General features: G+C 45.8%; 1 protein-coding gene across 6 annotated transcripts in view; it reads left to right on the top strand.

The window, feature by feature from the left end:
• Positions 1-12,860, top strand: part of arhgap46b (Rho GTPase activating protein 46b) — a 66,607-nt gene that overhangs the window by 34,816 nt on the left and 18,931 nt on the right. For 3 of the 6 annotated variants that reach the window (XM_028993084.1, XM_028993083.1, XM_028993085.1), the window contains one exon: positions 9,653-11,027. In XM_028993084.1, the coding sequence (XP_028848917.1) occupies positions 9,653-11,027 (1,375 nt within the window). Of the gene's footprint in view, positions 1-6,235; positions 6,459-6,859; positions 6,998-9,652; positions 11,028-12,860 lie in introns of those variants that run through there. The other 3 variants (XM_028993089.1, XM_028993087.1, XM_028993086.1) reach the window with 3 other exon arrangements.

The following is a 12,860-nucleotide window of genomic DNA, read 5'->3' as shown; positions in this document are numbered from 1 at the left end:
TCTCTGTTTTTTTTTTTTTGTTTTTTTTTGTACTTTCTGTCTGTGACCTCTACCACCCATCCGGAGAAAATTCCAGCCATTCTTCCCCTCTTTGTCTGCAATCCATGGCACATATTAATGTGTCCTCTAGTACCTGTGAAAACAGCACACATTTTAGGACCAGGATCCCGTGTTCGTCCATTTTTTAATTATTTCATTGATAAATATGCTGCCATTCTTCTTGTCTGCGTTTACACATGCATGTTCTTAAAACATTTCAAATACTCAAACAAACTGTTTTCAGTGGATGTGTCTGTACTGCTTCCACCAGTTTAGATGGGTGTTGGTGCATGATCTTTACCGGCTGAATCCATTCTCATTGTACCTTAATGTGCACGAGTACAGGCATGTGCAGAATGGACCAGGGACAACAGTACTGATTTGCATGGAGTAGTAATTTGAGGTGCTGGTGTGCATTGAACTGTCAATAATTTATGACATTCATAAAACAAACTTGGTTTGATTTACTTCGGCTCAATGACCTTTACTGCACGACTGAAAATGACTGATAATTCACTCTTTCACACAGCGCAGAGATTATAATGTCACACTCTGCCTTGTCTGGGCCTGCACGATCCATGTTCCAGCCCTGACTTCCTCTATCTTTAGTTAGAGTCAGGGAGCCAATGGATGACTTATTAATTCTTTTCCCAAAATTTCGGTGTGTGCATGTGCAGGCATTTCCTCTGATTTTGCTACACAAATGCTCTTTATCTGTGTGATGGAGGGGTAAGAAGGATAACAGAAACATAGCAGGTGGACAGGAATCCACCGCTCTTCTACGGCGGTCTTTGCCCCATGCCTGCTCCTTTTTTTTTTCTTCTATCGAAACAGCATAAACACTCAAGCTGCCAAGGACTAATTGAAACCCCATGACTGCTAATTCAATGGAGCCCTGATTTTTCTAATCAGTTTAGCTTTCAGCAGGGACTTTACCTTCGTTTTCTCCACGCGTTTCATCTCTACCCTGCCTGCCCCATCCGTATCTACAGACACACAGACAGGGCTGATTGAAGAGCTTGACTTCCTACTGGGAGACTGTCCCAGGCACATGAACCCTTTTAGCAACATAGAAGAGCAAGCAAATTCAAAATCTTTTATAATGTGTTGCACAATAGATTGATGATATGAACATTATTGTCACAACCATGCTGGCATGACAAGGCAGGTGCACGGAGAAGAGGACGAAGAGGTGACGAGAAGACGAGGAAGGAAGGACGCAATCGCATGACATCACGAAACCAGGGTTTAATTGTGAAGCACCGGACAGGGGAGGCATTCGATGACACTGGTGAACATGGACCATAACGTCAAAGACCTGACAGCGAACGGCGAACAGAAACGAACAGGGCAGCTTTATACATTTGACACAAGTGAAAACGATTAGGGAACATTACACAGGACAACAGTGAAATCCCGGATCATGACAATTATCCTTTATTATCTTTGTGTGACCACAAACTATGCTTTATTGCTTCAGTTTGTCTTAGAGAATTCAACCCTATTAAAGAAATTAGATATCAGTCAATCACAGATATTGTTGTGGTCAGAAAAAAAAAGTCAAAATGTTGCAAAATACTTTTAACCAGGTGTTAATAAGCATGGCTTGTCAAAGAAGGTATAAACTATACACTTTATACACCGACCACACACATACACATATATACTAAAGCATACTGGACGTACTGAACATGTTAACAGACATATGAACATACATACAATATACATGTCTGGATCCTGTCTGGAAGTGTGTGTGATCATGCATGAGTGTGTTATTATATAATGGGATATAATTGACAGCTTTGTTCTTTAGGCACTGTTGTGAACCAGGTGTTATCGAGATGTGTGACTTCTTTGGTGTGCTTATTGACTGAATTCTTAATGAAAATTGAATGTGTTTAGTGTACAGGGAATAGCAATTGAATTAGGGGAAACTGTGGGAATTGAGCGGGATTTCTCCCAGTTGGATTAGCTGTCGGTCTAATGGTGTACCTAAGAAGTCCCAGCTTTGATATGTGACTCTGACCTGAACCATATGGACAATATTGGGATTGTGTTTCAGTCAGCGGGTCAATAGGGTCACACTTAGGGGTTATCCCTGAGAAAGGGATATTCAGTGTCCCACACACACACCTTCTGCTAACATTTCTGCATTTGTTGCGAGCACTTATTTTATATATGCAACACATGAACACACACTCACACGTTCCCCGGTCTCTGTGATCGTACTTTCATGTGCAGAAAGCCATGTGAGGCAGGTTATTGCAGGGTTATCGAGGACACACTCAAAAACAGACAGAAAACAGCTCGGAAGGTCTGTCTGGATCCCAGAAATTCTAGAGTCCTTCCCTTGACAAATCCTTTTAGCACATCCCCCTCGGCCCAGCCCCTCCATGGTCTCTCAGTGCTGGGGAGCGCTGCAGCTTGATCTGCAGGGTGTGTGAAATCGGCCGTGTTTCACGGGAATGGGAACTGCATTCAGTTTTCAGTGAAGCTTCAGGAGAAGTCGTATTTCGTAGAGGAGTGTGTTTATCTGCGCGCGAGTATGATTGGGAGGTTTATGTAAAGCAGAGTGATGTGTGTGCAGCCTGTAAGTCCAACTGGTCATGTGTTTGTGTCATGTTTCTGAAGGGTGTGTTTGTGTACATGTGTGAGAGAGAGGTACAGAGACATTTCCTCCTATTTGTGGTATTCAAGGTCCAATCCAAGAACAGCACCTTAGAGCCCACATGTACAAACAACCCCGCCCCTCTCACAAGATGTAGGAAAAGGCCTTGATATACTAGCCCTAGTATTTAGAAAGTGATGAAAGTGGGATGAACTGTGTGTGTGTGTGTGTGTGTGTGTGTGTGTGTGTGTGTGTGTGTGTGTGTGTGTGTGTGTGTGTGTAAATTAGAGGTTTGTGAGGGTAGCATGTGAGTAGCTCTGCAAATTTTCCCTGGTTTAGCTTTGGGCTCTGGGGACAAAACTCTATACTGTGATCGAGTGGTGGGTGAGGAGAACAGGCTTATGGAGGGGCAGGCCAAGGGTGTGTGATCCTGATTTGAGCTGCCAAGCTCACACATGCACACACACACACACACACACACACATGTACACAATCAATGTTTGTCACTTTCTCCCAGACAGCATCTGCTTAACAGCTCCAAAACAAACCTGACACCAGTGGCATCATCGTTTTATCTCCACCGCGACCAGTACAGACCCATGCACCACCCAAAGGTCCCTTGCCACTTTCCCATTGGCTCTTTTTTTAAATCCACTTCACTTTTCTTTTTTCTTTCAATGCCCTATTACCCATGACCACCCTCAAATGCCCGTCTCTAATGTCCACCACTCCCCCGGTTCCCATGCAGTCACTAATTAGCAGGGATGTGTTTAATCGGCCCCAGCTGCTGTATCTGTACATCCCCACTCCCACATCCAGGGATCCATGGTAATTCAGTTAAAGATGGCTGACCTGTGGGGTGGTGGTGATGCATGCTGGCAAGATTATTTTTATTATTATTATTAATTTATTTTTTTTAAATGATGTATGTGGTTGTGGTGTTTTTGTGCTGATGCTGGGGGAAGGAAGTTAGTACAGTGTGTGTGTGTGTGTGTGTGTGTGTGTGAGCGTGTCTGTGTGAGAAAGTAAGTGATTCAGTGAAGACTCCCAACTGTGCTTTGAGTGGATTTAGAGCTGGTGAGCCGGGACTGGTGTCTCTGTTTTGTCTAATCTTCAGCAGAAGGAATCAAAGCCTTAACAGGGATTGAGACAGGATTGACCTTCAGGGTTGTGACCTGGACCATGTCTCTCTCTCTCTGTCAGCTGCTTATGAATGTCCCATTATTTACCTTGTGCTCTCCTCTGACATCACAGCCGCAGACAGGCACCCAACATTTCATGGCAGTTCATCTCTACTCCTTCCAGATCTCTTCTGCCACAGCCACAGTATCCTTAAAGAGGTTAACATCTGCAGCAGATTTGGAATGACGTAAAAACGCTGATGGGCATGCTTTAAAAGTTGGGTGTATGAGGCAAAGTCCATTTACTGACATTGACAAAAATGAAAATCAAAGCTTTACTTAAGAAATTCACAGAATAAATGTCTTTAAAGGGCCTGTCTTCACATGAATGACATTCATGTCATTTAGCAGAAGCCATTATCCAGAGTGACTAACAATGCAGTAACATTGTGATGACAAACTGGTCAAAGGTCAAACCAAAGGTGAAGGTTTTTGGATGATTGACAGCTTCTCCCCACTACAGTCACATGAGAACTATTTCCCCCATAGTGGTGACAGAACTGATCAGAACGGACATTGCGAATGTGTCATGCTGCTATTCTGAATTCTGATTTTCGATCTCGGGGGTAGCCAGACAACCACAAAGTTCAATCCCACCCCTGTCCTTGAACAAGACATTTAACGTATGAACAAATGTATACAAATCCATAAAAAGCACAACAGAAGACAGAATACAGCACCAGCATGATGTATATAATGCGTTAGTTTGTATTTATTTGTATAAACTAATTCCTGTTGGTCTGGTGGCCATTATACATTATTTTCCCTTCGCTGCAAATGCTCCCATGGTATTTCCTGTTTGTGCTGTACAGAAACGCCCTCTCCAAACGTTCTGACAGGAGCTCCCTCAGGACAGCCGAGCTCCAGACGCAGCCACCCTCAACACTACCCTCAACTCACCGCACCCCTTCCATCCCTTTCCCATTGTGCCCCCGACCAGTGGTGTTTATTTGTGCCATCGGATCTTGATTTGTTGGTCGGTGTTCCCTCAAGGTTGACTCTGAGTCTGGGGACGGGGTCGAAGCAGGGTTCATTTTGTTGCCGATAATAACTGATAAACGCTCACGAATAATGAGGGGTGTGAACTAGCGACAGTAGCCAAAACCAACTGTACCGACTCGTTCCCCCTTCGCTTGGGGAAGCTGATGACACGGAACTGTTAACGGGGTAAAAGCGGAGCCAAGGAAACTCGTACGCAGTCTCTTCCTCTATCAGACCCTGATAACCCGTCGGCTTCCTGAGGTCGGTGGTCTGCCGCTGTGTGTTAACACTCTTATCGGGCAACGCTACGCCAAGCAAGTCCGTTCTTTTCTTACAAGGCATGGGCCGGAAGCCTGTGGACGCTTGCTCTGCTGTAGCTGCGTTATCGGCCCTTAGTACCCGGGGGGACATAAATAGGACAACCCCAGCGCAGCAAAACACTGAACCTCCAATCAGCGGTTAATGGGCCGTCATGAGGGCGGGACAACAGCCGGTCCCCGGCCTACTGTGTTCTCCACAGTTTACTGGGTCCCAGCCACTGCTCCCACTCCCACAGAATGGTGAGACTTGATGTTTGGAGGAGCGTGATAGGAGACACAATGGGTGGAGCAGACCACAGGGAGGGAGAGAGAAAGAAGCGTCTCCACGTGAGCTGGATGGATGAACGGAGAGAATGTAGAACTGTTCTGTTTGAAAGATGAGATTGTGACCCTGAGGATGATGAAAAGGAAGGAGAGAGGGAGTAATTGTGTAGTGGTATACAGAGTTATGGGCGGGAATCACAGAGAATTGCACGATACGATAAAATTGCATTATTTTGCCTTCAATAATAAAATGATATTACAATACATCATATACCATAGACTGGTATATACAAAATATAGCAACCTACAAGGGCCCGTGTTGTTTTGTAAGAAGGCACCTTGTAACATTGAAAATGAATCTCTGTAAGAGAGGAGTTTACAAGATTTTTACAAAAGATTTACAGGAGCAGAAGTTTGTCATAAACCATGCTTATTGTGAAAATTTCACAACTATGTAAAAATGTGAAAACTGGTCGCTGCGTGTCCACTCCCACCCCGAGTGTGAAGAGGGGCGTCAGAGAGAGGCGGAGAGAGGGACGGAGGGAGGGACGGAGGGGAAGTCAGCATGGGCCGTGTGAAGAACAGACCTCTGAGACCCGAGCAGAATTGTTTCACATGATGAGGGAGTGAGAGAGAGAGAGAGAGAGAGAGAGACTGGGATGGGGGTGCGGGGGTCACAGGCCATGCAGGAACTGGGGGGGGGGGGGGGGGGGGGGGGGGGGGGGGGGGGGGGGGTGTTTTTTGGCATTCACATTCCTGCTACTGTAACACTGGGCAGGGCTCAGACCGCTCGCCCATGCCTCCCCCCCCCTCGCCGCCACCGCACCCTCTCTCTTCCTCTCACAAGGGCTCTGCAATTAAGCACGGGCTGCGGTGACAGCGCACAATTAGAGGCGCGAGCGCTCCTGGGGCCCGGACCCCCGCGTTTTTAAAAATAGAAGCCTTTGCCGCGCTCGGCGAGCGGGTGTGCTTGGGGTTTGTTTCCCTTCTCTGCGTCCCCTGCATCCTGCGCGAGCGGGGATCGGGGACCGTGTGAGATTTGTGGCACCCTGGGGACAAGAGACAGTAGGTGGTTTGCTCTTTTTTTTTGGCTTGTGTGTGAGTGTGTTTTATGCGGAACGTAGACCTCCCGCCGGGACTCAGGTGACAGACGCTCCTCAACTGCCAGAGAACGTGCCTGCTGAGAGCAAGGACTGGGGACATTCCGAGATTCGGAAGCTTGTTTGGATTAAAGGACACACAAGGAACAGAGAGTGTTTTTTTTTTTTTTTTTATCTCACTTTCTTGGTGGAGGAAACTAGTTTTTGCGTTTGTTTTATTTGGTTGTGTAACTTGCATGTTCACCTGTTGCACAGATAACTGAGATAACTTCCCATGAAGTTATAAAATGTTCTTTTATCCAAGGGATAAACCCGAAAGGTTTGACTGTGGATTTGTTGTGTATGTGTGTGTTGATAGTGAGTGGGTGTGTAGCTGTTTTTTTTTTTTCTAAAACGGTTGTTCTAAAAACCAAGATTTTAAGTTCTGAGGTGGACTCTCTCTCACACACGCACAGGTTTCGGCACCACTTCCACCAATAACCAAGGGACCCCTACACCAACATGGTGAGACATGGAGTGTGATAATAGAAATTGTGTGTGTGTGTTTTGTTTGTATATGTGGCAGTAGGTGAATAGGGACTTGACTGATGTGTTAAACTGTAAATCAGTAGAACAGTTCTTCGGTGCTGGAACAGTAAAACACTCCCGCCGTGAACGCCTGTTTCCCCCTGGCTCTCCACCTCCAGAGGAACAGACTGGTTCAGCACGTTTCCTGTTGTGTTTCTCCATCTCAGACACCCACACACTGGAAACAGTGTGGGTGTGTGTGTGTTTCTGTCACGCTGTGTGTGTGTGTGTGTGTGTGGCATGTCACTTGGGATGTTCCACATTACGCCGCTGTTGACAGCAACCGTGGCTTTTACTACCTTCTGTCAGGCTCAATAAAATGCAGAGTTATAAGGTCAAACAAACATTTCTGGCTGAAGCCTGGTAGTCGGTGGGAACATTTCTTAACACTAAATATGGAGTACGGTTTTCAGTGGGTGTGGGATACTTCTTATTTATAGAATCATTTTGAAATGCATTTTCAAAAGCATTTCTGTCACAGGGAACCGTCTTAAGAACCACTTTCACAGCTTAGCTGGAAATGCCTTAAGGGACTGACTATGGATGCCTCCATTCCGATGAGCAGGTCCAGTTTCCTGCTCCTCAAAAAGCGAATCGTGGTCAGCAGCCTTCCCTGGAGTGGTGGTCTTGGAGGCTAAGAAAGGTCATGGAGTTTAACTGCCTTAGCAGAGTCCGGAATGTGCTGGAGTGTGTGCCAGGTCCTGCGTCCCTGCCATGCATTCTTCTCCATTCGATATGGGCCAGTTTGGATTTACTCAGTCACGTGTCCATCCTCCACACAGAGAAGTCATATTGTTTGTAATGTGGTATGTGGGTGTGTGTTTTGGATTTCTGTCAGTGTGTGTGTATGTTCAGCTGAGTTGTGTGTATTTAAAATGAACCCCACTGACTATGAATTCTGCATTTCTTCATCTAAAACCATAAACATTTTTTTATATATGTATGGGTGGTTTGTTCTGTCTGTATATCATTAAACTTCCAATAATAGCAGAGCGTACAATAATAGCTGTTCACAATCGCTGCAGCATTGCTAATGTCACATCAACAATGTCTATAGTATTTACAGAAATAAACAAGAAATGACGGCTTGTTAGTAATTTCTCTGAGACAAGAAGTTACTCCTTCATGTTTGGTGCCCAGAAGAGATAAATTACTGAGGTTTTGATTGACACAGAAAAGCATAGCTGTTTTTCTCATTCCAGTAGTTAAAACTGGTTAATCTGAGCTGTCTAATGTATGATTTGGGGTAAGATAAGATCAACCTTTATTGGTCCCACAAGTGGGAAATTGCATAAAGCTGTTTCTGCCCGGGTGAATTTTTTACTTTACTTGAATGCTAGTGACAGCAGGTTTGTTTGGTTTATGTGTAGTCGTGGCCAAAAATTTTGAGAATGAAACAAATCCTGGTTTCACAACGTTTGCTGCTTCAAAGTTTTTAGATCTGTTTGTCAGTTGTTTCTGTGGTGTTTTGAAGTATGATTACAAGCATTTTATTGTCTTTTAAGTTGTCTTTTATTGACAATTACATTAAGTTTATGCAAAGAGTCAATATTTGAAGTGTTGGCCCTTTTTTTCTCAAGACCTCTGCAGAACACCGTTACATGCTGTCAATCAACTTCTGGGCCAAATACTGACTGATGGCAACCCATTCCTTCATGATCACTGCTTGGAGTTTTGTGGGGGTTTTGTTTGTCCACCTGCTTATTGACGATTTGACCAAAAGTTCTCTATTGGATTAAGTTCCGTGGAGTTTTCCTGGCCATGGACACAAAATTTAAATGTTTTGTTCTCTGAGCAACTTAGTTATCACTTTGGCCGTATGGCATGGTGCTCCATCATGATGGAAAAGACATTTTTCTTAACCAAACTGTTATTGGATGCTGTTGTTGTCGGATGATGTTTTGGTACCATTGGGGTGGTAGTAGCCTAGTGGGTAACACACTCGCCTATGAACCAGAAGACCCAGGTCCCACTTACTACCATTGTGTCCCTGAGCACTTAAACCCTAAATTGCTCCAGGGGGACTGTCCCTGTTACTACTGAGTCGCTCTGGATAAGGGCGTCTGATAAATGCTGTAGTACATTCTGGAGTACAAGCAAATTGCCATAATAAAAACGGAAGCAGCAAACTTTGTGAAAACCAGTATTTGTGTCGTTCTCATAACTTTTGGCCACGACTTTACATTACAGCAATGTTAAAATATAAGGTGTGAAAGAAAGCACCCTGGTTCTTCTTTCTGGATAATTAAAGTCCCTAGGTGTAACCCAGCATCCATATCCTCCTTTTGTCCTTCGTTTCCCTCGGAAAATGTGATCTCTCTTGCAGCTATGATGTAATACCACCTCCAAATGCTAATGAAATGCCACACCGAACATGGCTGGTGATCTAGTCAATCTGTTATTCCCTAACACTCCCCACGTGCTACATCTACTATTGTGGCTCAAGGAGAAGCCGCATTTGCTCTCTGCCCAGTCAGTGTGCAATTAACATCTTTCTCTTGTCAGATATTTGTTGCAATACTGAAAATGTTCAGGCCATTATTAGAAGTCTTCTGTTACCTTTAACCTAAACTCTTTCCTTGTGTTTTACAGGGAGCCTTCTCAGAGATGGCAGCCTGCTCCAGGATCCAAGGCGGCCATGCTGGTGAAGGTGAATAGTTCCGGCCGGAGCCAGTCATCCTCTAACACTATAGGGCTCATCCACGTTGGTAAAAGTGGTGCCACGAAGTCCGTCTACCAAGCCCAGCCAGAACGAGTCCACTCTTTCAGCAAAATGGCCATGCCCGGAGACCCCAAACAGGCATTTCACTTCAAAAAGTCAGAAAGGGACAACATTGAACTTGGCCTGCCCAGCAGATCCACCAGTCCATTTTACCAAACCCCCCATCATTCTCAAGCAAGCACCCCTCAATCCTTTTCAGCCAAGTATGGTGCCAGCCCACCACCAATCTATGACGAGCCCCCCCGCGAAGCTCCGATTTATGATGAACCCCCTGTGGAGATGGAGGTGGAGGGAGCGTGCCTTGTGAATCGTCCGTCAACGTTGCCCTACTCCCCCGCTCACAGTCAGCCCAAATGTGGGCAATCATCAGTTCAGACCAAGTTACTTCAGTACCCAGCCTCTCTTGTGGGGTCCAAACACAGGATGAGCCCCACTGCTACTGAGTACAGCCCCGCGGGCCGGGAATGCATCAAGCACATGGTGAATGTGGACCCAGCTGCGCCTTCCAAACTCAGCATCAGTCTGCCTCAGTCCCCTGTGCCATCAAACACGAGCGAGGCAGCCCCCATCTCCAGCTCAGCACAGGCCCTGGGGCACAAAGGGGCCGCGGGGACGGCTGGGCCACAGCGGGAGGTGTCACTGGAGAAAAAGCACTCATGGCGCCTCCTGGATGCAGCCATGGGCAGGAGCATGGAAGGCAGGCATAGTCGGCAAAGCAGCCTGGCGTCTCAGGAGTACCCTGGCCCTGCCGCCGTCACCTACCAGGACTCTGGCTACTCCACAGGCCCCTCCCCCAGCCTGAGGAGAAAGAATCGCAGACGACCTCCTGGCCCGGGCATGGGGTCAGGGGTGGGGATGGGGGCTCAGCAAGGTCGAATAGGCTCAGTGGGGAGCAGCAGTGAGCTGAATATGCTCAGCGAGAAGCTGATGGCAGAGATGAGAGCAGCAGTCAGTCGCTCCAATACCCTTAATGGCAGCAAGGCCAGTCTGGACACGGAAGTTGGGTCAGAAGGGTCCATCTCACGCACCCGCTCGCCCATCTGCCGGATGGGATCTCGTGAAGATGTCACGTCCAGTAATCGCTCACTATACCGTGCAAACCATGGCGACCTGCCCCTGTCGCCTCTCACGATGGAGGGGTTTGGGAGACAGAAACGCACATATGAGAAGGTGGACTCTATGGAGAAGAGTGTGCACTCCCAAACCAGCCTGTTGTCACCTGAGGCCCCAACAACCCCATCACAGGTACATACTCCTCTACCCTCTCTACCCTCTTTCCGTCTCTCACTCATTCACCCACTCACTTTCCATAACCACATAGTTTTACTCAGGGTTATGGCTGCCTGAGCCCATCCCAGAACACTCAGCTTTTAGCCCCTGTTTCAGATTTTCTCTTTATCTATTCTCTATCATGGAACAATGGTTTTCTTGCAAGGCCAAGCTCTGATAAACAATGTGTGCACTAGAATTTCTGGCTCCAGCCATTTGGCCTTCAGACCCACGCAGCAGATAGGAAGGTGTTTGTGATGGTGGTAGTAGCCTAGTGGGTAACACACTCGCCTATGAAGCAGGAGACCCAGGTTCAAATCCCACTTACTACCATTGTGTCCCTGAGCAAGACACTTAACCCTAAGTTGCTCCAGAGGGGGACTGTCCCTGTAACTACTGATTGTAAGTCGCTCTGGATAAGGGCGTCTGATAAATGCCGTAAATGTAAATGTAAATGGTCCTTAGTAAGAAGGATGAGAAAGACACTGACTGGCCAATTGTAACAATATCTTTGTTAGAACATCTTTATTCCTCTCAATAAACTGTAGAATCACCCAGCATCATCTTTTACTCTCTTCATCTGAACCCCGGATTTCATCCTGAAAACAGGACAGAGGTGCTAGTTCACCGCTGGGCTTCTTCTGCATCGGGGTATTTATGGAGATAGAAACAGGAAGTCATGCTTGCTTGTTATCTGTGTCTCAGACATGACTGGGACATTTCAATAAAGGTGGGGACATTTTACTTGTACCCAATGAATTAAAAATTTAATCAAATTAAATTGAGAAGACTACGAGAGACAAAATGTTGCTAATTCAGCTTAAGGTTAGGAGCAGAGTTTATGTTTTGATAAGTATAATGCACATTTACATTGTAATTAATAATGTCCTCACAAATATTCAGAAACAAATGTGTGAGTGTGTATGTTTTACAGAGAGAGAGCAAGAGAGAGATGCACTGCAGGTGTCTTTGTGGGTGTTTTGAGTGCTTACTGTGGATTTGTGTGTGAATCACTGTGGGACTGTGAGGTGGGTCTGGTCTTGTGTGACTGGGTGTTGTATTGTGATTTGGGATGTGAGCTTCAGAACTGCAGGTCAACTGGAATGTCTGTACTGGTCTGGGAATATCTCCCACTTTCTCACGACAGCCAACAAGGCGGCCCTTCTCCAGAATTCTTCTTCTTCTTCTTCTTCTTCTTCTTATTCTTGTTATTCTTCACTCAGAAATCCAAAATTCATCAGCAACTTTTCTTCACCTGTTATTTTTTCATAGTTGTCGCTATCTGGTCTCATGTTTCTCATTCAGCTGTTCCTTTTCTACATGTCTCTCTCGCTGCCTTAATCACTCATTGACTCCATGACTTAGAAAAAAAAGGCTTGTCGGTCTCCATCCTGTCGCCTTAGAAACAATACAGGAGAAAGCATTTTGCTTGGAGCTTCCTGTAGCTGGAGATCTTCTCTTCACCATCCCGCACAATGCCACATCGCCAACAAAGACAAACACAACACAGGCTCTGTTGATCAGTCTGTGTGTGTGTATGTGTTTGCGAGTGAGAACTACAGTGGGAACACAGTGATATGGAGGACCCTGAAGGTGTGTGTGTGTGTGTGGTGTGTTGGTTTTTGGTTTGCCTAATTTCTGTCCCTGATTGGTGAACTCATACATTGCACAGCGAGGAGTTGCTTTTGTTGAGGATTTTTTTTTTTTTTGGACTCTGTAGCCCCCATCACTGGAGGCCTGTTTCCCAGAAGGGATTAAACATTATTTATTTATTTATTCATTTTTAATAAAGAGAGAGAAAGACACACA

The sequence above is a fragment of the Denticeps clupeoides genome, chromosome 10, assembly GCF_900700375.1.
Source record: "Denticeps clupeoides chromosome 10, fDenClu1.1, whole genome shotgun sequence".
Classification (NCBI taxonomy): Eukaryota; Metazoa; Chordata; class Actinopteri; order Clupeiformes; family Denticipitidae; genus Denticeps; species Denticeps clupeoides.
Note: the sequence above shows the minus strand (reverse complement) of the source record. Positions and strands in the feature narration are given on the sequence as shown.